The 27,503-nt window shown below is 43.3% G+C and overlaps 2 protein-coding genes across 6 annotated transcripts in view; both read right to left on the bottom strand.

Moving 5' to 3' along the window:
- Positions 1-1,034: 1,034 nt before the first annotated feature.
- Positions 1,035-23,296, bottom strand: LOC106613912 (sulfhydryl oxidase 1). 2 transcript variants are annotated; one of them, XM_014216691.3, is made up of 12 exons: positions 22,761-23,296; positions 19,901-20,001; positions 19,462-19,510; positions 19,236-19,338; positions 18,622-18,709; positions 17,919-18,064; positions 16,643-16,777; positions 16,383-16,512; positions 10,241-10,363; positions 9,248-9,386; positions 7,684-7,860; positions 1,035-4,638 (listed from the first exon to the last, which is right to left on the bottom strand). In XM_014216691.3, exons 1-12 carry the CDS (start codon positions 23,047-23,049, stop codon positions 3,728-3,730), a joined length of 2,391 nt encoding a protein of 796 aa, XP_014072166.3. In that variant the 5' UTR covers positions 23,050-23,296; the 3' UTR covers positions 1,035-3,727. The 2 variants fall into 2 exon arrangements, with proteins under 2 accessions (XP_014072166.3, XP_014072165.3); XM_014216690.3 differs by having other exon boundaries at positions 18,622-18,712; positions 22,761-23,295.
- A 2,487-nt stretch (positions 23,297-25,783) lies between these two features.
- cep350 (centrosomal protein 350) overlaps positions 25,784-27,503 on the bottom strand; it is a 33,517-nt gene continuing 31,797 nt past the window's right edge. For all 4 annotated transcript variants that reach the window (XM_014216686.3, XM_014216688.3, XM_014216687.3 and 1 more), the window contains 3 exons: positions 27,333-27,479; positions 27,106-27,228; positions 25,784-27,026 (listed from right to left, as the gene is read on the bottom strand). In XM_014216686.3, coding sequence (XP_014072161.3) covers positions 26,862-27,026; positions 27,106-27,228; positions 27,333-27,479 — 435 coding nt within the window. In that variant the 3' untranslated portion in view covers positions 25,784-26,861. The remainder of the gene's footprint in view (positions 27,027-27,105; positions 27,229-27,332; positions 27,480-27,503) is intronic.

Below are 27,503 nucleotides of genomic sequence, written 5' to 3'. Positions count from 1 at the left end.
TTTTACAATCCATGATCTTGGCTGTCTCTTTGGTGCTTCCATGTATGGCATTGGATGTGAATTTGCGTGACCTCAGCTATCAGAAAACCAGGCCGGGCGTTGCACACTGATCAGCCAAAGGCTCATTGAGTATACCAAACATTAGGAACACATCCCTAATATTGAGTTGCACCCCCCTTTGCCCTCAGAGCAGCCTCAATTCGTCAGGGCATGGACTCTACAAGGTGTTGGTGTCGAAAGTGTTCAACAGTGATGCTGGCCCATGTTGACTCCAATGCTTCCCACAGTTGTCTCAAGTTGGCTGGATGTCCTTTGGGTGATGGGTCATTCTTGATACACAGGGCAAACTGTTGACTGTGAAAAACCCAGCAGTGTTGCAGTTCTCGTCACAAACCGGTGAGCCTGGCACCTACTACCACACCTTGTTCAAAGACACTTAAATCTTTTCTCTTGCCCATTCACCCTCTGAATGGCACATACACAATCCATGTCTCAAAGCTTTAAAAAATCATTCTTTAACCTGTCTCCTCCCCTTCATCTACACTGATTGAAGTGGATTTAACAAGTGACATCAATAAGGGATCATAGCTAAAAAAAAAAAACAGTCCAGCCTATCTAGCATTTGCCAGAATTGCCTGATGGCCAATCTGCCCCTGGAGGTATCCTCTGCTATCATCTCTTTCAGGAGGAGACATGTCCCTTTTCCTAGGATGATCTGGTGGCCATGGTGGGGAAGCTGAAGATAGGATAAGATGCATGAGAGATAAGATGTGTGTCCAAGGAGATCGGTCCAAGTGGGGGAGGTTGAGCCATGGCAGTAAATTGAGATGAATCTGAACTTGCTTGACTCCCTCTTTAGAGGCAAATGTAAAAACCCTGGATAAATGGGTGAATGAGATGTGATATGGGTATCATACATTAACCTATTTTTTCTTTCATTTTTTAATTAAATGACTACATTTCTACATGCTGGACCTCTATAGGGGAAAGCTTTATAGTATTATTAAAGTCAGAGAGAGATGACAGGAAATGTATCAAGCCTGTCCTGCATTTTAATATCAATACACAGGTAATAAACATGCAGGCGGTGAATACAGGAGAGGCCGACAATAAAACTAAGCATTGTGGAAAACAACATCATAGAGGGCAGCTAGGTGATTTTTTTACCCTTGTGTTTTGAGCTTCCATAACATTAACATTTCCATTCTTCTGGTGTAATGCTGCAGACACAGACCTCACTGAGTCTGGCCACGTTTTAGGATCAGTGTAAGGAGAGGCTTTCTCAGTTTCTAAAAGATGTTAAAGTAGTAAAAGTGTCCCTCTGTGATCTCGATTCATGAGCAGGGATATCAAGTGGATGGCTGAGAGTCTACGACTGGATTAGAAAACCTTGTTCTCAGTGTGCACTTTCACCTTCAGTATTGGCAAAGCCACAGATGAATTTTGCACAGCCAACTTCCTCATTAACTCTCATTAGTCTCAACCCACATAATATCCTGGGCTCGAGGGCTCAAAGCACCTGAGGGTTGCCACAAGCAGCAGGGTGGGAGTCAACAAGCACCTTTACAACTCACAATCCAACAGCAATTAAACAAATAAACAAGTAAATTGAGAAAGATTAGTAGGTAAGTAGTAACAGGTAAGTAACAAAGCAAGTGATAAAGCAAGTAAATAAGTACAGTTAACAAAAGTTTGTTTATGTAATCATTCTTACACCAGTTTGACGTCTCAAAGACAGTTCAATCAGAGAGATAAACCTTTCCGGAATGAGTAACATAGATGATACATCGGAGGCAATCGGTAAAATGTCTAAACCTTGCAGTAATTTCAGCATCACAAACTATGCTTTTCTCAGCCCATTCTACAGATCATAAACTGTAACTTGCCATAATTCACAATTCTAAAAGGTTTGATTAGGTCAGAGATCACAGCTTCTCAGGTTTGGTGCTCAACTGTAATGTAGGGCCATTAATCATGTGTGCTTTTGTGGAGACAATTGAGAGCTGGCTGCTGTGACCATGGTTCTACTCTACTCTGCCAATGTGAAAGCCAGGAGACAGGGAGGGCTTGGACTGGAGAGGGGGCGGGGACACGGGATGGGTGAACTGCAATGTTCCAGGAAAACACAAAGCTCAAGATCAAGCGTTACTGTCCTTCATATGAGTTTGTAATCTGGACCACAGCAAAACCCTCCATTCCCAAAGGTATCCACCCGGCCTTCACATCCACGGTTGAAACACCCCCAGCAGAGCCCACTTCCAAGTGTGTGAAGGAAGAGACCCTGAAAGCCGATTGCGTTTTAATAAAGTTTATTATCGGGTGGGAGCTAATCCTCACAGTAATCTCCCACAACCCAAAGGAAAGCTGGATTACTCACTTGCTATAATCCCAATGAAATTGTTAGGATTTAGCTAGCGCAACAGACCAGATGGCAACAGGCTTTTTCCTTCAACCTACAGACACCCCCACCACTCCTTACCCCACCCCCTTCCTCAAAACAAAACATTTGGATGTTACTCATAAGGCCTCATGCAAAACATAAAGTGGAAAGCTGTGGAGGGACAGAAAAAGAGAATAATCTGGCATCTCAGGTACTTTGGATATTGATGGTATACTGTATATACATTTGGTTTACATTAATCTATAGTTGTAGAGAGATAAAACAGCAGAAAGGTAGTTATAGTGTATATTCTAACAGTGCAACTTGCTCCAGGAGAACGATCAAAGTCCACTATTGAACAATTACAACGATGCACAATCTTAGCAAAAATAATTGTATTGATTGAGATAAGCAAGGCAAAACACAGCATCTCGAGTTGAGTGAGACCAGTAAGCCTAATGTAATGGACACTAGCCAAAACCCCAATCCTGCTTATTTTGTACCCTGTGAACAAGTGTTGCTCTACAACACTTCATTAATGTCTAAACTCTATTGTGCAAAACTCATTGGGACATGTAAGATGCACTAGCCAATCAGACAATAGCATGGCATGGCCAGTCACAACGTAGACCACTTTGGAACAGAATGTGTGAACCATAGAATAAGAACTAATTCTATAGTGTGAACAATAAACAACATTAATCTGACCACACATACTATCTGAACAGGGCATATATACATTTTATCATATAGCATCTTTGTTTATTTGGAAACATCCACTTGCTTTATGCTAAAATCAATATGGATAATCTACTTTCAGGCACCGTTTTTCCAAAATGACATTCAAGGCACATTTCTCTTTGTAAAATCACATTTTCTAATGGAGGTTGATTTCTTTCTAAGAATATAAAATAGTTGGTAGAGTACACAGCTCATAGAACTCTTTGGAAAGGCTGGCAGTGACAGGTCTAAGAGAAAAGAGCAGTGTTTCTCATATTACATTAGGGCTTTTATCCATAAAACTATATACAGTGATTATTTTTTCACAAATTAAATTTGTCATTATATACAGCCTAAGAATTACAATAAATATCAAATAAACCCCTTTTGTTGTATTCACTAAAAATCATAAAATCCCATTAATTCCCTGGTGTTTTAATTCATCCTTCAGAAGTGGTCAAAAAAGGCTACATTTTTGGTGGTCATAAATTATTATCCTGAATGCAAGCACCATGAAGCAATCCATTGATGCGGAACATTACGAATCCTTCCGTTGGAGGGTTTCAGAACTGACCACAGCGTCACAGTATGGGTAAATCTACAGTAGCACTGCCAGGTAATGTTGACTCAGGGCAAAGCCACCTTGGCCCGTCGCAGCCGCCGGCAGTTCTTGAAGAAGAGGTACATGGCCAGCAGACACATTGAGGACAGGAAGTAGAGGAGCACACACAGGCTGATGTCCAGTCTGGAGAAGCCAACGCTCACCAAGGACATCCAGCGCCTCTTGTTAGGGTGCGGGTACATCTCCAGATCCCCCTCCTCCTCTGACCCAGTGTACTTGCCTGTCAGAATCCTCTTCTGCAACATGTTGTGCTGCCCTAACAAGTCCTCCGGCTCCACGGGCTGCATCCCCAGCAGCAGCACTGGCCCCTGTTCCAGGCCGGCTCCAGGCTGCTCCTTCTTCTGCAGGGTCCTGAGTTTGACACGGGAGGACACTCTGGCTGCAGCGCGGAGGGCCTTGTAGTGCTGGTTGATGAAGGCGTCCAGGTCTACAATCTCCTCCTGGGGGGGCCTGAACTTCAGCCCCACAATGCTGGGCCTACGCTGGGGCTGGTGGGACACATCTGCCTTGGGCTTTACCCAGGGTGGAGGTTCAGACATCTGCACCTTTCCTCCTGCCCTCTCCGCCTCCTTCTCTTCTGCTGGCTCTTCTTTAGCCACTTCCTCCTCCTCCTCCTCCTCCGGCGGTGGTTTGACCGAGGTATCCTGGGTCTGCCTGGCCCTCCTCTCTGCTCCTCTCTTGGCCTCCTGCTCCTGATGCCTGGCGACCAGCCTCTCCTTCTGCCTGCTGAGGAGCTGGGCCTCCTCCTCCAGGTAGTCAGAGAGGTGGTGTTCAGAGGAGAAGTGGGAGCGGAGGAAGGTGAGCAGCTCTTCCTGGTTCCAGGTGTGTTCTCCATTCTTAACCCCGTGGCAACTGGGACACAGCTCTGGGGACGGCCACTGGATCTTAGGGAAGTGGGGATCCTCACTCAGAGCACCTGGTCAGCAGGAATGAGACGGTTACTTAGGATGAGGAAGTGTGCTTACTTATCAGAGCTAACATAAATGATACAGATAACAACACAGTCATGTTGAGAGGGTAAACTGTTTTGGTGGAAATGTAAATGTATTAGGTAAAACTGACTGGTCCAATTGAAGGACATACTGATGACATCTCACACAATAAAACTAAACTGATATCAAGACAACAGAGGTATTTTTACATGCATAATCTATGTTGATGCTTGAATACATTACAAAGATCAATTTCTCCACATGGCTCATAATAAGCAGTAAGTGCAGTGTGTTTGCATCGTGTGTGGATGAGTGTGTGATGTCTCGGTGTGTGTGTGTGTGTGTGACAGTGTGACAGGGTCTAACAATGATCAATGGGCTTCTGGGACGTCCCGGAGGGAGGGGTGGCGAGATAATAGACGTCGTCCAAGCGGACAGCTACCCCCCCCCCCCATCCCAGACCCCGAACCCCCCCTCCCAGACCCCGAACCCCTTACCTCCACACCCCTTTGAAGACGGCCCAATCTCCAAATTGAATATGAAAGCAGGCACCTCCAGAGGGGAGCTCTCCTTTTAATGAATTACATTTTTTTTTGCTTTACATGTTTTCTTTAGCCCCCCAAATGGAGGCATCTGCTAATAAATTGCTTGTCGTCGCCCATGCGAGAGGAAAGTCAAAGCTGCAGCAGTTCTGTCACTTTACAGCGCTGTCAATTTACATCCCCCGTCTCTCCCCCAGATTAATCTCAGTCATATGCATGTGTGTATGTACTCTGCATACAGCACTTTACATAAGAGATACATCAATTTTACTATGTCCTGCTGGGCTTGGGGCCTTTTATACATTTCACCAGCGTGACAGCTTTCATATCCCGTCCCCTTATGACGACATGTCTTTGATGTCTCTATTCTAACCACCTTGCCTTTCATTTCCAGGGGTGACTTTAGCAATAGTAATGATACTACAGTAGCAATAGTAATGATACTACAGTAGCAATAGTAATGATACTACAGTAGCAATAGTAATGATACTACAGTAGCAATAGTAATGATACTACAGTAGCAATAGTAATGATACTACAGTAGCAATAGTATACTGATACGGTAACAAAGGCTTGTCAGGGAATGTTATTCAAAGCATCCCATAAATATTAATGAAGTAGAAAGAAATATCTATTTACCACATCAAAATAGTTTCTTCAGCACTAATTCTCAATGTGGAGATCTACTGTACAGGACACAGAGGAGTAGTATTAATGTAGGCAGACTGGTAGATTAGCAGAGTGATGCTCTACAAAGCAAACCAACAGTATGAGGCTGATACAGTACGAGCTGCTCCAGTCTCCAGCAGCACTACTGAGAGAGCCTCCTCAGCATCGCCCTTCCCCTCCTCACTGAGCCCTGGCAGGCCCGTGGCTCTGCTGTCTGTAGACATGCGTCTCTATCTCACCCTGTTGACAAGTGGCAACAGGACAGGTCTGCTGTTGCTGCCGAGCCAGGCTCGGCTCAGGGTCTCTTTGTGCCAGCTAAATTAATTGCGTCGCTGCTTTACAAATAGGCCCCGCTTCATGCATGGCTGCCACTGAAAGGAGGACAGTGGGAGCTGCTAAAGAGCCCCACTTTAGCGAAGAGGTGGAGCGGGAGGGGTGAGAGAAAGAGAGGGGGAATAGGAGAGTACATTCCCCCTGGGGAAGACTGGGATGAGAAGCAGAGGCGTGAGGGGTTTGTGAGGGGGTGGACCGACGGAGAAGATACTGCTACTGAATGCTACCAACACCCCTGCCCCATCCCCACCAGCCAAGCCCACCCCTTGAGGCCCTGCCCCATCCCCTCCCCACCAGCCAAGCCCACCCCTTGAGGCCCTGCCCCATCCCCTCCCCACCAGCCAAGCCCACCCCTTGAGGCCCTGCCCCATCCCCTCCCCACCAGCCAAGCCCACCCCTTGAGGCCCTGCCGCATCCCCTCCCCACCAGCCAAGCCCACCCCTTGAGGCCCTGCCCCCAAACCCCACGTCACAACCTGAAGCATCCTGGTGAGGGATTACAAAACAGGGGGAAGCGTGATGAAGGTGACATGGCGTGTGCCAACTGCTGTCACAAGCATCTTGGAAATTGAGCTCTTAGGCTGATGGTCCTCGCTCTGGGAGATTGTTGCCATATCAATTGTCAAGCGAAGGATATGACTCTCTGGGGAGGGACAGACATGCAGTCCTAATAGGGAGGAGTGTCTGGGGACCAGGGACAAGCACAGAAGGGGACGCACACGCCCCTCTACCCTGTTATTCAGGACACAGGCTGTCCAGGGGATTGAGGATGGGGGAGTCACCACCACCACACAGAAACGACAACAATGTGATTCAACGAAGTGAGGTGAAAATGACAGGCTTGTGCCAAATAAACTCAAATGATGGCCCTAACAGCCAACTCAGCAGCCATATAGCCCTCATTAAAATGACACGGACATCAGGGCTGCAGTCTTGGCCGTTTGCAGTCTTTAGCACTACAGTTAAGGTCATAGAGTTAGTATTTACTGTTGATCTGTAGTGAGCTCTAGACAGGCTATGGCAGCGCAGGGAATCTCAGTCTTCTGGAAGGAGGGCTAATCTCTGAGAGGAAGAAGAGAAGGGGGAGACTGGGCGAGGAGGAGTGAGGGGGGACAGCTGGTGTCTGCCCAGAGGATCGCCAGGCGTATTATAGGGATTAGGAGTAGAGTTGGGACACTTGGGGGGGGGGGGGGGGTCCGTAGGGGCCCTTTTAAAGGAGTGAGAGGCTGAAAGAGATCCTCTAGGGTGGAAGTGGGAGAGGGAAAAGTCCAGTGGCCTGTGGGGCCCACATTTATCTAACGTCATTGTATGGACAATGGTGACCACTGTAGGAGACATTTCAATTTATCATACTACTCTATAGTAATATGATATGCAAATTCTATACTTACTAATTAGCATATTATGATTTACGTGTTGAAGGTTCAGTCTTAAAGGCCAATCGTTCTCAATGGAAGTAGCAGTAACATTTGTCATACGTCCTTACCTGCCAGTCTATTGTTTACGTGGTTATGGTGAGACCAGAGCCATAGCACGGCGGAGGACAGTGTCCCCACATGGGACATGCTCTCCTGGGCCATGTTCTCAAAGTGGGTGGCACATGCCTGACAGCCAAAGAAACTGTGGATGTATGACCTCATCACCTGAAGCACTTCCTGGGGGTCTGGGGAGAAGAACGCACAGGAGGAGGAAGTCATTAGCAAGATTAACCATACTTGTTATACACATCAGTATGATGTGTAATGTTGAAAAGGAGTCTAATATTGTACATTTGAAAATCGCAGCAAGCAATGCCTGTATATTGTTTCGTATACATTTAGTATGGCTATGGACATATGGGTTTGGCACAATGTAAAAAAGGTGCAAAGGTCCCTTAAAATGTTTTGCCAGTTATTATGAAAGGCTTAAAACATCAAAACATGGACAACAGACATGGACAGGGATAGTGATAGTACTAAACTGTTAGTGGTTAATAACAGGACAATAAAGGGCCTGGATCCTGAGTCCTCTGGGCATTCCCACGGTGCTCTGATATCTTCCATGAATACCAGTATTTAGTCAATGTGCTCTGAAAAACAACCAGGTTGGCAGATGTCACCACCAGTACCAAAATTTCTGCTGCAGGTTTTTGTTGCGTTTAATTCTCTACAGTAAAGCCTTATTTTGCTCTCAGATGATCCGTGGTGGTAGGGTGGAGGCCTAATCCAGAGGTCCATCCGCAGGGGGCCAGATGGACACCCCTGGTCCCCTGCTGGCCCATCTGCAGGTTATGTGACCCCCCTTTCCACCCCATCCCATAAGCCCTGGTATTAAGCCCTCCAGGAGAGGAGTGCTGGTCAGCTGCCTCCATTATTAACCACTCATATTCCACTAATCTAAAGAAATCCCTTTTGACCCACCCACAATTAGGGACTGTTTCAGATGCTGTTGTGACAAGAAAACAGAACAAATAACAAAAAACAAAAAACAAAAAAAGTGCTTTGTATAGGCTACTTACGGAATTTAACACTGAAGTAAGTGTGCGTGAGTCTGTCTAAATGTTGTGCAAGTGTGTGCAGTTAAATACGGTCACTGCAAAACATTCCACTAAACATTCCAGGCTAATTTGTTTACAAAGCCCCACAAAGCACTTGTCCCCAATGGGCTCCCCCCACCCTGCTCTCCCCTAGCTGGCCCATATCCCTGTATTGAAAGCAGCAGCCCCTGTGTGAACGCTGTACACTCTTCTGACTGGCTCAATGACCTGGAGGGATCTGTCCCCAGAGAGCCATAGGGGTTCTAACAGACTGGAAACACTTGTGTCATGGTTCATCGCCTGGGCACACTCACTCCTCCAAGACTGAATGGCTGCTGACTTCTGGCCAATTTCCTAGGAGGCTCTAAAGGCCGCAATAACAGGCTAACATGGCAGGAGGACTTGTTTTAGCTTCTAACAACATCCCTTTTCCACTTATTACCATGGTCCCAGGAACATTCCTCTTGAATTAACTGAAGTTAGTGATCATGTAATCATAAAGACAAACAGCTGTTGTTTAGTGAGTTTTTCCTACCTTTGTCAGCAGCTTCCTCGGCCTGTACAGTAAGGACATGGAAAAGGGTCCACATGCCACAGGGGTACCTTCTGAAGTGGGGCTTGGAGCCCTGGCAGCCCACCCACCTCACCCCCTCAGGCAGCGCAGCATTAGGTACCTGATCACACAAACATTTACAAGCATTTTGCTTCACCAGCAATAACATCTGCTAAATATATGTGTATGTAGCCAATCAAATTTGAACATTTGATTTGATTTATTTTACTTTAACACTTTTCAAGATTGATTGATGTCTACCCATCTTTTCATAGAGCAGATTATATGGAAACAGCTTTGTCTGAGGATTCTTAATAAGAGGTTAGTTTACATTAATGAAAACAGGCCAAGTAAGGACATGGAAAATACATCTGATTTATTTTACTGCAGCATGTCATGTTAAGTGGGAGCACGTTCTATGCCATACTATTCTCATTCTATATCATGGTGATTCCAGGTTAATGGTGGTGAGATTGTGTTCAGGTCAAGGGAAGGAAACACTGGTAAAACATGCTTTGATCAAACAGCATATTTCTGACATATTGTCGTTTCCTCCCTGCCACTGCCCAGGATTGCAGAGTCTGTGATTGACAGAATTACTTCAAAGTCGATAGTAAAGATTCGGTGTGTGTATACTGTTCGACACCAGTCCATTTCATACCTCTTCATTGATTCGGCTGCTAAAAGCTAATGATGTCACTAAGTGACTGGTCCAATTGGGGAACCTATAGGCATGTCGGCTTTAATCCAAAATCAACAACACATACATTTTCCAATAATACATATGCTGGCACAAGGCTGTGAGCAAAGATTCATTTACAGCATTACGTAAACCTACTTCCCTGTGTGCTGATACTCTATGCCTGAAATATTTCAGCTATCATCTATAAAAATCACTTGACTCTGGCTCATCAACAATATGGTGAGTGGTTCTGCCTCAGGCTTGTCTGATTGGCTGGTGGGTTGACCCCTCACCTCTGCAGTGTTGTCCAGAGCGTCCCTCAGAGAGCTGTAGGACAGCTCTGTGTCCTTCTCACCCTTCAGCCACGTGTCCACAGACTTCAGCAGGTTGTTCACCACAGGACGACCAGGGAAGTACTGCCCAAGACAACATTACAGGTAAACATCATCATCATTAACTCTCCTCTCATTTCATATAATAGACTCTTAAACAGTATATTTTGTACTGTGTGGTAATAGATTATTATTACTATGAGTTGGAAATCCATCTGTCATGCCATCTGTCTGAGTTTAGAAATTTCACCTAAACCCGCTTTTGCCATACTTAACGTGTAATGTTTTTTCCACTAATTTAGTAAAAACGACAACGGAGGATTTGTCATGACTGTTTCTTGTACTGTTTGTTTATGTTCTCTAACCTCTGTCGTTGTCAAAGAATCAGATGGCTCATTCATCACAAAACCCACTGATATTGCCAACTACTTTAATGACCTTTTCATTGGCAAGATTAGCAAACTTAAGCATGACATGCCAGTAACAAAGGTTGGCACTACACATCCAAGTATAACTGAAGAAATGATGTAAGTGTAGAAGAGGTGAAAAAGTTATTGCGGTCTATCAACAATGACAAGCCACCAGGGTCTGACAACTTCGATGGAAAATTACTGAGGATAATAGCGGATGATATTGACACTCCTATTTGCCATTTATTTGATTTAAGCCGATTAGAAAGTTTCCTGGAGGGAAGGCAAAGTCAATCCGCTACCTTAGTAAATGTAAGGGAGTGCGTAACTGGCGGCAGGGAAGTCAGGCACAGGAGAGCAAAACTTGGTAATCAACGGAGCAGTTTTATTCATAAAACCACCGGTAACCAGAACCACAAACAAATGGGTACAAAACCCGTCACGCACCAGAGAAAACGTGCACATGCACTTACAATAAACAATTCCGCACAAAGACATGGGGGAAATGGAGGGTTAAATACACAACATGTAATGAGGGAAATTGAGACCAGGTGTGTGAGAAGACAAGATAAAACAAATGGAAAATGAAAAGTGGATCGATGATGGCTAGAAGACCGGCGATGCCGACCGAACAAGGAGAGGAACTGACTTCGGCGGAATTCGTGACAGTAAAGCAAAAAAAAAAAATGGTGTTTGACCAGATACAATGCTATTTAACAGTAAACAAATTGATAACAGCCTTTCAGCACACTTATAGGGAAGGACATTCAACAAGTACAGCACTTACACAAATGACTGATGATTGGCTAAGAAAAATTGATTAAAAAGATTGTGGCGGCTGTTTTCACTTCAGTGCGGCTTTTGAAATTATTGATCATAGTCTACTGCTTTACACCCCCTGCTATATTGTGGACCAAGAGTTACCTGTCTAACAGAACACAGGGGGTGTTCTTTAATGGAAGCCTCTCCAACATAATCAGGAATTACCCAGGGCAGCTGTCTAGGCCCCTTACTTTTTTCAAACTTAACTAACAACATACCACTGGCTTTGAGTAAAGCCAGTTTGTCTATGTAAGCCAGATGACTCAACACTATACACGTCAGCTACTACAGTGACTGAAATGACTGCAACACTTAGCAAAGACCTGCAGTTAGTTTCAGAATGGGTGGCAAGGAATAAGTTGTCCTAAATATTTAAACTAAAAGCATTGTATTTGGGACAAATCATTCACTAAACCCTAAACATCAAATAAATTGTGAAATGAAAAATGTGGAAATTTAGCAAGTTGAGGTGACTAAACGGCTTGGAATAACCCTGGACAGTAAACTGTCATGGTCAAAACATGTTGATAAAACAGTAGCTATGATGGGGGGGTAAGTCAGTCCATAATAAAGCGCTGCTCTGCCTTCTTAACAACAAGGCAGGTTCAGTCGTAAGGTCAGGTGCCACAAAGAGGGACTTAGGAAAATTACCATTGGCTCAGAACAGGGCAGCACGGTTGGCCCTTAAATGTACACAGAGAGCTAACAATGATATGCATGTCAATCTCTCATGGCTCAAAGTGGAGGAGAGATTGACTTCATCACTACTTGTTTTTATAAGAAGTGTTGACAAGCTGAATGCACCGAGTTGTCTGTTTAAAATACTAGCACACAGCTCAGACATCCATGCATACCCCACAAGACATGCCACCAGAGGTCTCTTCACAATCCCTAAGTCAAGAACAGACTATGGGAGGCACACAGTACTACATAGAGCCATGACTACATGGAACTCTATTCCACATCAGGTAACTGATGCAAGCAGTAGAATCAGATTAAAAAAAAACATATTGAACAGCAGGGAATGTGAAGAGACGAACACACAGGTACAGACACATGCATGCATACACACACAAACGCTAGCACACACACGCTCTAAACACATGTACATTTAAATATTGTTGTATGGTGGTATTGTACATTTTGTATTGTAGATATGTAGTGGTGTAATAATGTTATATGATGTACTGTTTTATATTTTGTTTTATGTGTAATGTAAGTGCCTTAATGTGTTTGGACTCTAGGAAGAGTAGCTGCTGCTTTGGAAGCAGCAAATGGGGATCCCTAATAAATAGAAATACAAAGACAACATGGCGTGTGTGGAAATATAACACTGCAACTAACAGTGGGCCACTATGGGAGGGAGGGAGGAAATCCCAGTGCCTTGTGTTTGAGACGGATGGTGACAGAAGAGGGTCAGCTGAAAACAGGGAGGCATTAACAACAGAACAAGCTGATTGGAGGTGTAAAGCCACTTCCTATCCTTAAAGAACCCTTACAACAGCCACCCTGGAAGACCCATCACTATACTGCTATGAGTAGTAATGACTAGATTCTACAGGTCGACCGGGATTTAACCCTAACGGCTAAGAGACGACCAAATAAACAGTAGGCTGTCATGGCAACCTTCTCCCATTCAAAACAGAGAGGTAAGATGTCTCAGTCACGATGGACTATTTAAGTTCATTAGCATTTTCTGGTGTTGTCATGGTGAAAACTACTTATGAGGAGCCTGTAGATAACAATAAAATCAGATGCACACACCCGCAAGAAACAGTGTAGTAACATCCAGCAGTGTGAATATGGTGGACCTGGAAGTGGGCCAGTGCTGCCCTTTTGCGGCACGGTGGCACAAACCCATCAGTGCGACACAGAGGCAGGGGCCTGGCCAGGGGGGGGACAGAATCCCAGAGGTGCACCTTTTTTGATTTGTGCTGCAGAGTCTTTTCAATTTGCCCTGGCCATCTGTTCAGCAGCATTTGGGGGCCTGGCTCACGGTTCTATTCATCACTCTCTAACTGGATCTCCATTACACCAGGCCCACTTAAAAAGGCTCCTGGAGATTTACTTAACCCCTGTGGCCCACACAGCCCCATACAGGGTTTCATTTGCTCCCTTAATCTGAGACATTCAGCTAAGAAGATGGTGTTTGGGTATTCACAGACACAGATACCCAATCCTGTACTACAGGTGGGGTGTTAACAGGATACAAAAGAGGTCCCCCGGCTGCTGCTGCTGAGGAGGACAATTAGTTTATCGGCCGGGCGGCCGAGACGCCTAGGTCTGGGGACTACTAGGCACTAACCAGGCTGAAAAGCTCATTAACACACATTTGAATTTAACAGAAATTGGGGACGGGTAGGCAAATGGGCTCTGCTCACCAGAGCCAAACACTTAGCATGTTCTGCTCTCCACCTGCGTATCTATTTCCTAAATCATAAGCAAAGGCCAACATATTTGGCTGGGAAATTAGTAGTAATCTGGTCTGAAGTATTTGATTGGCAAACATGAACATATCAAGTGTGATGAATCAATGCTACAGTATACTGTATCCCCATCATGAAAGATCTCTCCGAGTGACCTCTTCTCTGGTAGTGTACCTCTAACCACTATCAGAGCCCCCACCTGACCCCCAAACCTAACCCCCTGCCCCCTCCCCCAGCCTCTCAGAGGACCATGACAATCCACTTCCCCCGGCAATATGTCATCTTAAATCCGATTAGTATCAGCACTTGAGAAACCGCAGTCTCCTCCGAGAGACGTTCAAAATAGAATGCATCTGTCGGCCTGGCCCGGGGAAGCCCTTTTTAATCCTGCCTCATTCAACCTCAGGGACCAATATACATGCCACTGAGTAAAAGCTGCCTAACTGCTTCCCTGCATGCAGCAGCCTAGTGGACCTATCTGTCATGCCCACAGCCCAGCCACAACCCAACAAACAAAGGCCTTTGTCCTACTGGTGGAGTCCAGAGGTTGGTGGGCTACCCTTACAGTATTACTGAGGCCAATCAGTTAACACAGCCACATTCCACCACCATCCACCTAAGCTAACTGCTAACCTTAGCATGGACACACTGAGCCATGCGCCACGGAAGAGAGAGATGGATTTGGGCTCAAGCTCCCCCCTAAATCCTTGTTTTATTCCCTGGCCCTCCCTCCCTTGCTGCAGGAGGCTTCTTTCAAGAAAGCAGGATAGAAACGGTAATCCTAAGACCTCTTTGTAATGCTCTCATGCTTCCCAGATCCACTTTTTTAAATCCTCATATACATGTAGGGATTCATAAATCTGGATTCTGGTTGACAAGACAGTAAATCTAGTAATATCACAGCGCAAGAAAATAGAACTTGTTTACGTCCTGTCTGGGACAGAGATGCACTGTGATGTGGGAGCACACAGCTGAGCGTCAGGAGCGTGTCATCGGTATGAGACCAGCTGTAGGTTTTGTGCACAGTGACTCATTCTCAGGATGATCCAATTACACCAGTCACTCTGGAAGTTTAAGAATCTTAGTTTGCTGTGATATGCCGTGCGTGTTATCAAGTAGACGGGTAAACAGTGCTGTACGGTCTGCCATTTGGTCATAACACTTGAAAGGATACGAGAGATTGAGCATGAACAGACAGACCATGGTTTTATACACATGGTTCACTTGTCTGTATTGGTCCAAACCATCCCTAAGACAGGTTGAATGCAACCCTTTTGTTGAGGCAACGGTCTGACAAACGTCAATAAATACTGCTGCAATGCCTGCTTTCTCTGCTACAGTCTCAGCAAGGACATTGTTGTGGGGCACTGACAAATACCACAGGGAGTTTGAGGTATTGACAAAACAAACTGGAGTTAATGGGGGGCTGGAGAAAAACCCTCCCATAGTCCGTTCAATCCCTCCCTAGAGAATCTGAAATAATCACAGAGATTGGTGGAGGAGAGGCTGCCTGATGCACAGCCATTACGAGCAGGACTGTAGAGGTCATTGTCTTGGGATCCCTGGCACACTTCTGGGTAGCATAGAGCTGGTAGGGGAGGTCATTGTCTTGGGATCCCTGGCACACTTCTGGGTAGCATAGAGCTGGTAGGGGAGGTCATTGTCTTGGGATCCCTGGCACACTTCTGGGTAGCATAGAGCTGGTAGGGGAGGTGAGGGGTGGGGCAGGGGTTTTACCCAGTTCTAAGAAATCCTAATCAGGGTACATTTACATTTTAGTCATTTAGCAGACGCTCTTATCCAGAGCGACTTACAGTAGTGAATGCATACATTTCATACCCTTTTTTTTCCCAGTACGGGAAAAAAAAATATGTCTGCATATAAAAAAAATAAAAAAAAATAAATAAAAAGAGGTGGGGAACCAATGGGAAGCAAATAAAGTATTTCCCCAAGAGAGCCTTTTGTGTCCTGTCAAGTCAATGGCCTCCAATTTTGGGCTCACCATTGAGAGAGTCATTCCTACTGTGATACACATTTTTGGGTGTGAAGGTATAAGCATGTAAGAACTACGTAATAGTGTAGTTATTGTACACTTAACGGTATTACATTAGGAATTTTGAACCAAGTAACAACGGCACTTGTTCATTTGGTGAATTATATGGACCATATTTTCATATATATTTTCTTTAAAGCAAAACTGAATTAGATCTAATTATGCAGCTAAATGGAAGGCCTCTGTTTCACAACTGATATCCTTGAACAAATCCAAAGCACTGTCTCACTCTCCCTCTAGTGGCATGTCGTCATAACTGCATAGCCCTGACAACAGCCAGCCAACCATCTTCTTTAGGGCTGATATGAACAGAGAGAGGATGAATGGGTGAGGTTAGTGTTCAGTATGGGTATGGTTTAGTTTCAGTGTGAGCAGGAAACCTGTCCACTCACCTTCGCTAGTACTGAGATGTAGCGTTGTAGAGCGCTCAGTGCCTCTCCTTTGATGACAGGGTGAGCTGCCAGCTCCATGCGCAGAGAGTAGTGCAGAGTAGACTCCAGGTCTGCCATATACACACGAGACCTGACGAAACACAGAATTCAACATTTTTGTCATGGAATCAATGGGGTTACATTGGTAAATCTTATACCTAAAAATTAGGAACTTATTTTTCTGGACACTATTACTGTTTTGTTAAGTTAAAATGCTTTACCTGTTGAATGGTCTCAATTGGTCCTCTGTTGTGTTTTTCGCAAGGTCAGAGGTCACTGGCAGTGGCTTTCCGGCCCGCACTACCCCAGGAAGCCTCTGGAGGGCGTAGCTGTAGAAGGTCCGGGCCTCAAGTTGTCTGGAAGACAGCCAAGCAGACAGTTGAGTTCACAGTTAGGACTGATGAATTTCTATTAATCTGGCACCAGTCAGAGGAAGATTTTAACCATGGAAACAGGTGAAAAATCCTTCCCACTAGAATAACAACACAGACCTCACAGTATATTGTAGCTACAGTGGAAAAATAAGGTTTTTAGCTTCTCTGTCTAGGAACAGGATACAAGTGGTTGCATGTGCCAGGGCCTGCCCTCAACAGACCAAAGGTGGGCCCCTGGTCTCCTCACTAAGCCCTCCTCTCTCCTCTGGTGAACAGATGGTGCTGAAATACCATTGCTGATCATTTCCCTCTCTACTAACCCTACAAAAGGAACAAAAAAGACTGCTACCCTTCTCCCTGTTCTTACCAACCAGCCAAACCACCCTGTGGACCAATGAGAGCAGGAGGACGCTCCAGGCCTGAGCTCGCCCGGCCCACCCCTGCCTGGGACTCAATTACACTAGACTCACTATTCATTGTGGGGTCCCCAGAGCACAGAGGCACGTGTCAGAGAGGGGAGAGGCACGCGTCGGAGGGGAGGGGCCGCTTTCACCTGGGAGAGGCACACGCATGACGGATGTGTGACCCCCCCCCCGGATCAATCACGTATTCAATGGGCGACCATCTGTCGCAGCGCGAGGCAACGTTGGGGTGGTTTGGCAGGTGAACCGGAGGAAAGAAACGCTATTGTATCCATGCAATAAATTAAACTCCCTCTGTACACCCTGGAAGAGGAGGGGGGAATAAATAAATCCGTAATAAATCATTTCCTTTTTGCATTTGTCAACTAAAAAGACTCCTCTTGCATGCCAAGTTATGGAAATAAGCAAAACAATGCAAAAGAAAGCAGATTAATTCACGGGGTGAGGAATCATCATACAATGTATTATGATATTGAATAATAATAATAGAATATTTTAATTCCATGAGCCCATTAAGAGGCCAGATGTTAAAAGGCATCCTACTATGGCAGTGTATAACACAACTGAAACTTCACAACAAGATTGTTGAGTATTGAACTGTGAAAATAGAAGAAAAACTCTTAGGGTCCAGACTCTGAGGACAGCTGAAAGTGATCTGCAGTTCTGTCACATATTGTGATGGTATTAGAGCAGCCACTCACACATGGAGCCTGGTGAAGATCCCACTAGGATAGTACAGGTAACAGGATGGGAAGTCGGTCACATTCAGTTTAGCCACCAGGCCATCCTCAGTGCTCAGGACCCTCCGCACAGCTATGTTCTCATACTGCAGTAGGTCCAGAGTTAACTGGTGAGGAAGAACAACCAACACAGTAATGACCGACTGTCTGCATGTTGTTTCAAATTGGATGTACTAGGCACACAAGTGCACTGTTGACATAGTGACACACATGTTGACATAGTGACACAGTCAACATAATGTTGGCCTACTATACAGCAGGGTAGGCAACTACATTCAGCCGGGGGAGATTTTTGTCGGGGCTGGTGGTCGGGGGACACAATCATTTGTACATTGCAAATTGACCACAACTAAGTCCAAAAATAGATTGTATTAGAAAATAAAAATGATTACATTGAGACACGATCACATCTTTTTTAATATATTTTTTTCATTGTGGGAATTCGTGGGAACAGATTCTCCCCCCCCCCCCCCAAATTTTTTTTTTGAGGGGCTGAATCAGAACTTAGGGGAGCCAAAAAAATATCACTGTCTTTTGCCAACCCCTGCTATAGAAAATGTTTTCGTGTGCTTGTGAATGTTTACCATTTGACCACCCCAGGATTTTATCTCCTCCATTTCCCTCTGAGAAGCATGTAGCTTGACTGATGCTAATTAATTCTTACCTCTCTGCCCACATATGAGTTAGAGGTCTCAAAGAGCAAGGCCAGGTGTCCCACACTGTTTGTCTCAAAGAAGTTGTCAAGCTCTGCTCTGCTGTGGAGCGAGGAGGATAATACATTTTACATAAGGACCACAACATATCACTAATAGTTGACGATTGAAACATCAAGTACATTTCTATTAAGACTTCATAGAAATTGAACAGCACAATCTGAGCATTGACATGTAACACACATGACAAATGGTATAGCGCCTTCTTCAAAAGAGGAAGAAGACTTCATGATCTTACACTTTCATTCAGAAAAGAGGAATCAATGTGACCTCCTGACTGTTTTCTTTATTCTACTTCCTATGTTATCAACCATTATCTTGTAAAGTCAGAGATAAATAACGCCAAAAGTAAAACTCAAGTGTCTCTTCTGACGGGTTGGAGGAGTGTGTGAGTATATGTGCTGTGGCACAACCCAATAGACACCCTCATTTATCCATGAAAACCTTTAAACCAAGGGTGGTATTGTCACAATATAAACAGAAGTCATGATGGCCTAGGCCCTAGAGGTAGTGTTTGTGTGTGTGAGCACTAGGGTGTTTGTGTGATCAGAAGATGCTGCCACACCTAGCAGTCTCCAGAGGGGGGCAGGCAGGGGGCCAGGGCTCCGCATGGGTCTCCATCTTATCGATGATCTTATGGCGTAAATCCCTCACATTACGAGGAAATCCTGGGAGGATACAGGCACACAGGACTAATAAGAGAACATGTAGAAAAACACAGTTCAAAACTTCTCATACTAGCCATTCACCATCACCATCTGCCCCAGGAATTATCTAAACATTTGTATTACCTCTGAAACCTTCTCCCTTGGAGTCAGGTTTGGAGTATGCGTGGAAGAACTGTCAGAGGGAGAGAAAGAGAGGATCAGATGGCAGGTCCATGTTGACCACTGGGAGGAACAGGGGACACCCCTCCCCATTATAACCCCTTCCTACTTTAAATCCCCTGCAGGTGTTGCAGCTCCCTCATCCATTCAGACAAATGGTCTCTTTGATTTGACTTTCACCGGACCACAAAAAGAAGAACTCAGACATTTATTGACAACTAATCTCAAGTGAGTGTGTTGCTAACTGAAACGTAACACTGTTAGAGTTTATGAGTCAAAATAGCTGATAATGAATGACTCACAATCTGTGATGTGGTTCATTTTTAAACATTGGATACATTGGTTCCTGTGAGGTAAGACACTGAAAATCCATAAATCTGGTGGAATATAACAGTTGAAGTACCTTCAGTGTGGGGTACCCCCTGACACCAAAACGGGAACAAATCGGCCCATTATCTTGATTAGCACAGTCTATGGCAGCTAAATCCACAGCTGGTTTCCACTCTAGGGAGAGACATTATAATTAGTTTCAAACTCAATGCACCAAAAATGCATAACTCTATACGATAGGGTTCATATAAATATTCCTCTGATTACTACAACTTCTAAGCATATACAATTATTCCATATGATCAGCAGGAAAGCAGGCCAGAGGCTGGTGGCTTCTCTCTAGATCTGAGGCCTTAAAACCTGCCTCGTGGTTTGGGCCTGCTGCCAATAGGAAACTATGTCAATTTCAAACTAATTGCATGGGGTTATTTTCCTGTTAGACAGTTAATTGGATGCTGCATATAGACTGAGACCTGAAATGCCAAAATGTATTCTAATTTGGGATTCCAAAGGATGGTGTTTGAACAAGAGTAGCAATGAGATGGACAGAATGTGAATTCCTAAATCACATCATATGCTCCAATAATCAAATGTAGAGTCTGCCTACTGGGAGGGGAGGGCTGAGATACTGGCTGTCCTGAACTCTGAAAAGCCACAAGATGAGAATCACACAGCTTTTATCCCGCAATTTACATTTTAAAGTGGAATACAGGAATATAAAATGAAAACAATTGTTAATAATTGCTTTATTTTATTTTATTTTTTAAAGGAAAAAAAATAATGTTTTAACGTCTGCATAGGCTAATACATTTTTGTTTTAGAAATTGGATACTACACACAGTCTCAATTTGCACTGCAGTTTGATGGGCATATAAAACATGAATACATACATTGCATTCGGAAAGTACTCAGACCCCTTGACTTTTTCCACATTTTGTTACATTACAGCCTTGTTCTAAAATGTATTTAAGTGTTTCCCCCTCATCAATCTACACACAATACCCCCATAATGACGAAGCAAAAACAGGTTTTAGAAATTTTCGCAAATGTATTAAAAATAAATAACTGAAATATTACATTTACATAAGTATTCAGACCTTTTAGTTTGTACTTTGTTGAAGCACCTTTGGCAGAGATTACAGCCTAGAGTGTTCTTGGGTATAACGTCACAAGCTTGGCACACCTGCATTTGGGGAGTTTCTCCCATTCTTCTCTGCAGATCCTCTCAAGCTCTGTCAGGTTGGATGGGGAGCGTCACTGCACAGCTATTTTCCGGTCTCTCCAGAGATGTTCGATCGGGTTCAAGTCCAGGCTCTGGCTGGGCCACTCAAGGACATTCAGAGACTTGTCCCGAAGCCACTCCTGCATTGTCTTGGCTGTGTGCTTAGGGTCGTTGTCCTGTAGGAAGGTGAACCTTCGCCCCAGTCTGAGGTCCTGCGTGCTCTGGAACAGGTTTTCATCAAGGATCTTTCTGTACTTTGCTCCGTTCATCTTTCCCTCAATCCTGGACTTGTCTCCCAGTCCCTGCTGTGGAAAAACATCCCCACAACATGATGTTGCCGCCACCATGCTTCACCGTAGGGATGGTGCCATGTTTCCTCCAGACATGACGCTTGGCATTGAGGCCAAAGAGTTCAATCTTGGTTTCATCAGACCAGAGAATCTTGTTTCACATGGTCTGAGAGTCCTTTAGGTGCCTTTTGACAAACTCCAAACTCCACTAAGGAGTGGCTTCCATCTAGCCACTCTACCATAAAGTCCAGATTGGTGCAGTGCTGCAGAGATAGTTGTCCTTCTAGAAGGTTCTCCCATCTCCACAAATGAACACGGGCATCGGGTTCTTGGTCACCTCCCTGACCAAGGCCCTTCTCCCTGATTGCTCAGTTTGGCTGGGCAGTCAGCTCTAGGAAGAGTCTTGGTGGTTCCAAACTTCTTCCAATTAAGAATGATGGCAGCCATTGTGTTCTTGGGGACCTTCAATGCTGCAGACATTTTTTGTACCCTTCCCCAGATCTGTACCTCGACACAATCCTGTCTCGGAGCTACGGACAATTCCTTCGACCTCATGGCTTGGCTTTTGCTCTGACATGCACTGTCAACTGTGGGACCTGATATAGACAGGTGTGTCTTTCATGTCCAATCAATTGAATTTACCACAGGTGGACTCCAATGAAGTTGTATAAAGATCTCAAGGATGATCAATGGAAACAGGCTGAACCTGAACTCAATTTCAAGTCTCATAGAAAAGGGTCTGAATACTTATGTAAATAAGGTATTTCTGTTTTGAATTTGTACGAAATTTGCAAACATTAAAAAAAAAAGTTTTCACTTTGTCATTATGAGGTAGATTGATAAGGAAAACCCGTAATTGAATAAATGGTAGAATAAGGTGGTAACGTAACAAAATGTGGAAAAAGAAAAGGTGTCTGAATACTTTACGAATGCACTGTAAGTGAAAAACGAAGACAAATTGATGGATCCATGTCGCAAGAACATTTAAATTTGTTTAACCCATGACTTGTACACATAACACATGACCAGTCAATTATGATTGGTTTACTAACAACCCGTTCAATACGTTGTAAAACCCCCGCCTACGGTACTGTTTATATCAAATTCATGAAAATGTGGTCATTTAAGATACGTCAAATTATATTCGTGCCATAATGTAATTTAACCTGATGCCTTTAATGAACGTTTTCGATTGCGTTTTTCTATTCGTAATCGAAACCTATATAGAATGCATTGAGTGAAAGTAAATTAATACACGAACACGAATATAATTTTACATCTTAAATGACAAAATGTTGATTAATTTGATGATATAAACTTGAAGCCCGTTCAAAAACAATACGAGTGTTACACCAGGAAGTAGGCGAAACTGTCATAGGCCAACACACTGAATATTATATTACTGGAAAATGCAAACCAACCTTTAATATCGCTTGCGAGACTTTTCCATACGTGAGAAAAAGCAATACAATGTCCGCACCAAGAGGCGTAAAACTCAACAACCAGTGCGGCCGTAGAATTGACCAAAACGCTGTCCACATTATCCGGGGTTAAAACGACTACCTGATCAGAAGCGGTGTACAAGCCAGCTTCGGTGGTAAAAGGAAAAAGTAAACACACAAATAAGATCGTAGATATGAATGACTCTCTGAAATGTGCGTGTATTTTCCATGTAAATCGAGACGTGACACCGTAGCAGCGCCACGCCATCTTCGTATGTTTTTCTGACAGCCAACAGGTCCGAGCAAGGCAACCACTGTATATGAAAGTTATAGAAACTTTTTTCACTCATCCAACTCCCTCCCCCAACCTCTGACCGCCGAAGAAGCAGGGCTACATTCATAAACAAGGACGGAGGTGATATAATTGATTTGAGCTTTGTTGATGTGAGTTGATGCATCCATATGCGAGAATACTTGTGCCTATGTATTGGAGAGGGGTTACATCTCTCCCCATTCCTCAGCTGTTTACGAAAAAAGTGGCAGGGAATCCTCTTTGTTGGAATTACAGATTGCCCCTTTAAAAGGGGTTGGCCTGCAGAACGTATTCAATGTCCATGATCCAGACTTACGATCTGATAATTGACTTAAACATCTAATAATAATGACTTCTCATAATTATGACTTAGTAAGTCATAATGAGATACCACCTCATAATAAAAACGTACTTCTCAATTATGATAATGATTTACTATCTCACAATTGTGACTTAGTATCTCAAAATAATGAGTGCTCATAATTATGACTTACTACCTCATGATAACTCGTAGTCAGACTTCCAAATGCTAATGTCCATTAAAAAAAATATGACAACGTGTGGGGTATGGGAAGTTCAAGGTGTAACAGGACACATTGAGAATATCCTGCAGCTTTGTTTATAATAATACGCTTATAATACACCTATGCAAATCACATTTGGCAAACCACACTTGAGGCACTGTGCACCAAAAGCAAGTGTTTTTTTTGCAGGTAATACAACATTTAATATGTGGAAATAATGAAAGCTTTATTTACAATTTCAAAGTTCAATTTAGTTAACAAATATATATGTATACTATATACATATCTGCAAAGTGAACAGTGTTTATTTTACAATAACCGTATAGGTTCAATAGTGATTAAGATCCAACAGGAGATTGTGAATATACAAGAACACCCCATAAAACAATGTACAAGTCTTCAAGTGCACCTGCATCTCTCACAGTAGTACATTATTATAAATATTCATACACTTTAAAGATGCAAAAAGATTTCACTAGTCTACAAGTCATTTGATTATCTAACCATTTTGGAATAGAAATCCCTGTCCTCATAGCAAGGGAACCCTGAAGGCACTGCATGCTGAAACGGTGGTTGTTATTCCCATTAAATGTTTGGGAGCATAATTCATGTGACACTTTTTATTTTTATAATTTACTCTCCATTAGTCAGCATCTCTATAAAACATTGTTTGGTGTGCCTCAGCTTATGCCTTTCACAGTAAGGCCCAACACAATCCGAGAGACAGACAGCAGTTTGAAAACTATTTGAGGCATTTTGACTGTCCTATGGGAGGCCCAGAGAACTTCAACTACATTGTTATTCAATGAGACTACAAAGCTGGCTTGTAAAACAATGAATCCAACAAATACTGCATAGATATAAATGGGACATTCCATCCCCAAACTACAATCAATTCAGATTTTTTTTAAGCATTTTTTAAGCATTCTAGACATGTCAGGAGTATTTTTCAGTTACCCGAAGATTATGATCACTTCCCAATAAATGTAAATGAGCCATTTAGTTTTATTAGTCGTATTTACACTCAGAAGTGTCATATTGCCTGCCTTTCACCTACACATATGGGAGGAATCAGAAACATCAGTACTGATATTCTTAGTATAATGGTTGTCAGTACAAATAATATCTCACCAGGCTCAACTTGCCACACAAATGTTCTTTCACTTAACTGGGAGGACCCAGAAATATCAATTTTAGGCTTATTAAATTCTTTGCAGTTTGGTATTTTTTTATTTAACTAGGCAAGTAAGAACAAATTCTTATTTACAATGACAGCCTAGGAACAGTGGGTTAACTGCCTTGTTCAGGGGCAGAACGACAGATTTTTACCTTGTCAGCTCGGGGATTCGATCCACCAACCTTTCGGTTTCTGGCCCAACGCTCTAACCACTTGGCTACCTGCCGCCCCAAAATAGGGCATCCCTAAATGTCAATCCCCGAGGAAGTGTTGCAATACACAGCCTTGTGGAAATGCATTTCCTTGGTACTAATCACATCATAGTTCTCTCATTAAACACATCTAGGGACCGGAAACTAGGCATATCATGGAGAAACAGGTATCAAAGGAAAATGTACAGTCAGAGCCCTAGCAATAGACAGTTTAAATATCTACCCCTTCGTCCAGTACAAGAACAGTGGTGGTAAATGCTAATTGGTATGAAAACTTTCAATACCACCATTAAAGTCACTTTGCTAACAGACATTACAGTTGACAAGCATAGTCATGCATGTTAAATTCATCTGTAGCTACAGCACAGTATTTTTGGACTGAAATAGCTAAAGAAGAGTAAGCCCTTGAACATCGATGTTGAATGCTACGACCCACACAGATTAATCCATGACTCACTTGTTACCATGATGCAAAAGCCATTGTGTTCGTGGACGAATGGCGAGAACACTTGATTCCATTACAGTATATCAAATGTGCATCATCAGTGACACCCACAGAGGCATAACGACACAGAAGCTAGTTTATCTACCTACCATAAATGGCATTTGAGTCACTGCTTCAGAAACATTAGAAATGCAATACTTGCTTGTCTGTATTGCATTTCTAATGTTTCTGAATTAGTGACTCAAATGCCAAAAAGGCAAATGAGGGATTTCAAGGTGTTCTCTGATAGAACTATGCTTCGGGAGACACAGAATAAGGCAGAGACGGAAGGTTTACCCAGTTGGGGAACAGTTATCCTTTAGGTATTTATGAAAAACATGGTATATATGTAAATAACATTAAAAGAAAGGAGGTCCGTAAGAGTAGAAACAGCGTTTAAGGCCTGTAAATTGTGTTGCTCTTCTTGAGTGAGGCAATTCATAATCATACAGAACAAAAAAAAGAGGCACTTTAACTGAAACAGGTAAAAAGCTCATCTTAAGGGTTGAATCCAGCATGACAGAATGAAAGGTTTCTAAACTAACCGTGTACAACCTCTTGGTATCTGTTTGTGGCCAAGAGGCTAATTAACAGGTAAAACGATGGAAGAAAAGGGACAGTGTTCAAATCCATCAATTACTAATATTAAGATATTTAAATATTAAATACAAATAGGTATCTTTGCAGGTATTTTCAACAAAATTCCCTTTAAATCCCTATACAATGAATTGCCATTTTGACATTCCCATTTATTTTTGTGCTTTGTTATTTCATCAGTCTGTTTTACAAAATGCTAAAATAAACTTTGTTTCTAAACATGTTAACAGCAAGATTACTTACAAATTCAAAAAAAAAAAAAAAATCCTAATCAAATAGTTCACAATAAATATCACAATACAGGAGGCAAAATATTTATTTGTATACTATAATTTAAAAAAAAATCTGATAACCCCAATGACTCTTCCATACTCTAATCCTTATCGTCCCGTTTGTAGATGACCCAGACTGCTTCTCAATGCCGCTGTCTTTAGTGTCTTGTCAAATTACCCCTGTGCTCATCACAAAAACCATGAGTTTGTCATGGAACATTACATTTAGCAGCATTGATTAATTTAATGCAAAACAAGGCCTACTCCATCTTTGACTGGCCATGAACAGGTGGGCCAGCGTGGGAGGCTTTACATATTGGTTAAAGGCTGGATCAAAGATGTTTGGTGTAAGACGTGGTAGATCCACAATTAGCTGATCCAAATCTGTGTAGCAGAGAGGTACCAGTTTGACTGAAATGAAGGCATCCGGAGATCATTGGCACATTGGCTGTGGGAGGAAATGTCTGTTGGAAGGTGGGTTTAAAACAGAGGTTTAAAAGCTCAGGAAAGGGCCCTTTTTGATCTCTTCTCCTGAATTTGAGAGAGAACTTCTGCTGTGTCCTTTATTAATGCATCAAAGATCCCGTCAGCCAACTGCATCTTGACGTAGAGCTCATCTTCATCATAGTTCACCCACTGAGACTCTTCCTCGTGAAGCTCCTGGACCTGAAAACACACAATACTTACTATCAGAAAATAAAGGACTTTTTGAAATTGGAAAATTCACAATCAGTTACTCCCTTACCAGAATATGATCTACTCGATCCCGTTTTTTCCTCCCGAATTTCAACATCTTCTGCCAATCTGTTTTCTGGTTGTAGTCTTTCTTCAGGCCATACAGCTTCAACACCTCAGTGGTGATGAACACCTTAGAAGACAAGGTTAAATATTACATTGTGATCTTTGCAAATCAAACCACCAACACTGAAGTGTTACCCATATTGGATGTCACCATAAACATGGAATACACACCTGAACCCTGGTTATGTCGCCAGGGCTCTTTACTCTATGGAAGTAGGAGGAGTTCATGCGTCGAGGCTTCACCCACTGAGGCTGATGGGCGTTAGGATCCTCTGCAAAGATCTCCTGGATGATCTCCCATGTTAAGTCATATACAGCCTGCAGATAAGCAAATGTTATGTC

Source organism: Salmo salar, chromosome 10 (genome assembly GCF_965601325.2).
Source record: "Salmo salar chromosome 10, fSalSal1, whole genome shotgun sequence".
Taxonomy (NCBI): Eukaryota; Metazoa; Chordata; class Actinopteri; order Salmoniformes; family Salmonidae; genus Salmo; species Salmo salar.
This window is presented reverse-complemented; position numbering and strand designations above follow the sequence as displayed.

What these genes read in the sequence shown, in the direction of transcription:
- LOC106613912 (XM_014216690.3), bottom strand. Translation starts at nt 23,049, where the DNA reads ATGGCGTGGCGCTGCTACGGTGTCACGTCTCGATTTACATGGAAAATA. An exon ending in GGGGGTACCCCACACTGAAG is followed by an intron (nt 19,511 to 19,900) that starts GTACTTCAACTG and finishes TCCCTCTGACAG; the next exon opens with TTCTTCCACGCATACTCCAA. An exon ending in ATCTTCACCAGGCTCCATGT is followed by an intron (nt 16,778 to 17,918) that starts GTGAGTGGCTGC and finishes GCTGTCTTCCAG; the next exon opens with ACAACTTGAGGCCCGGACCT.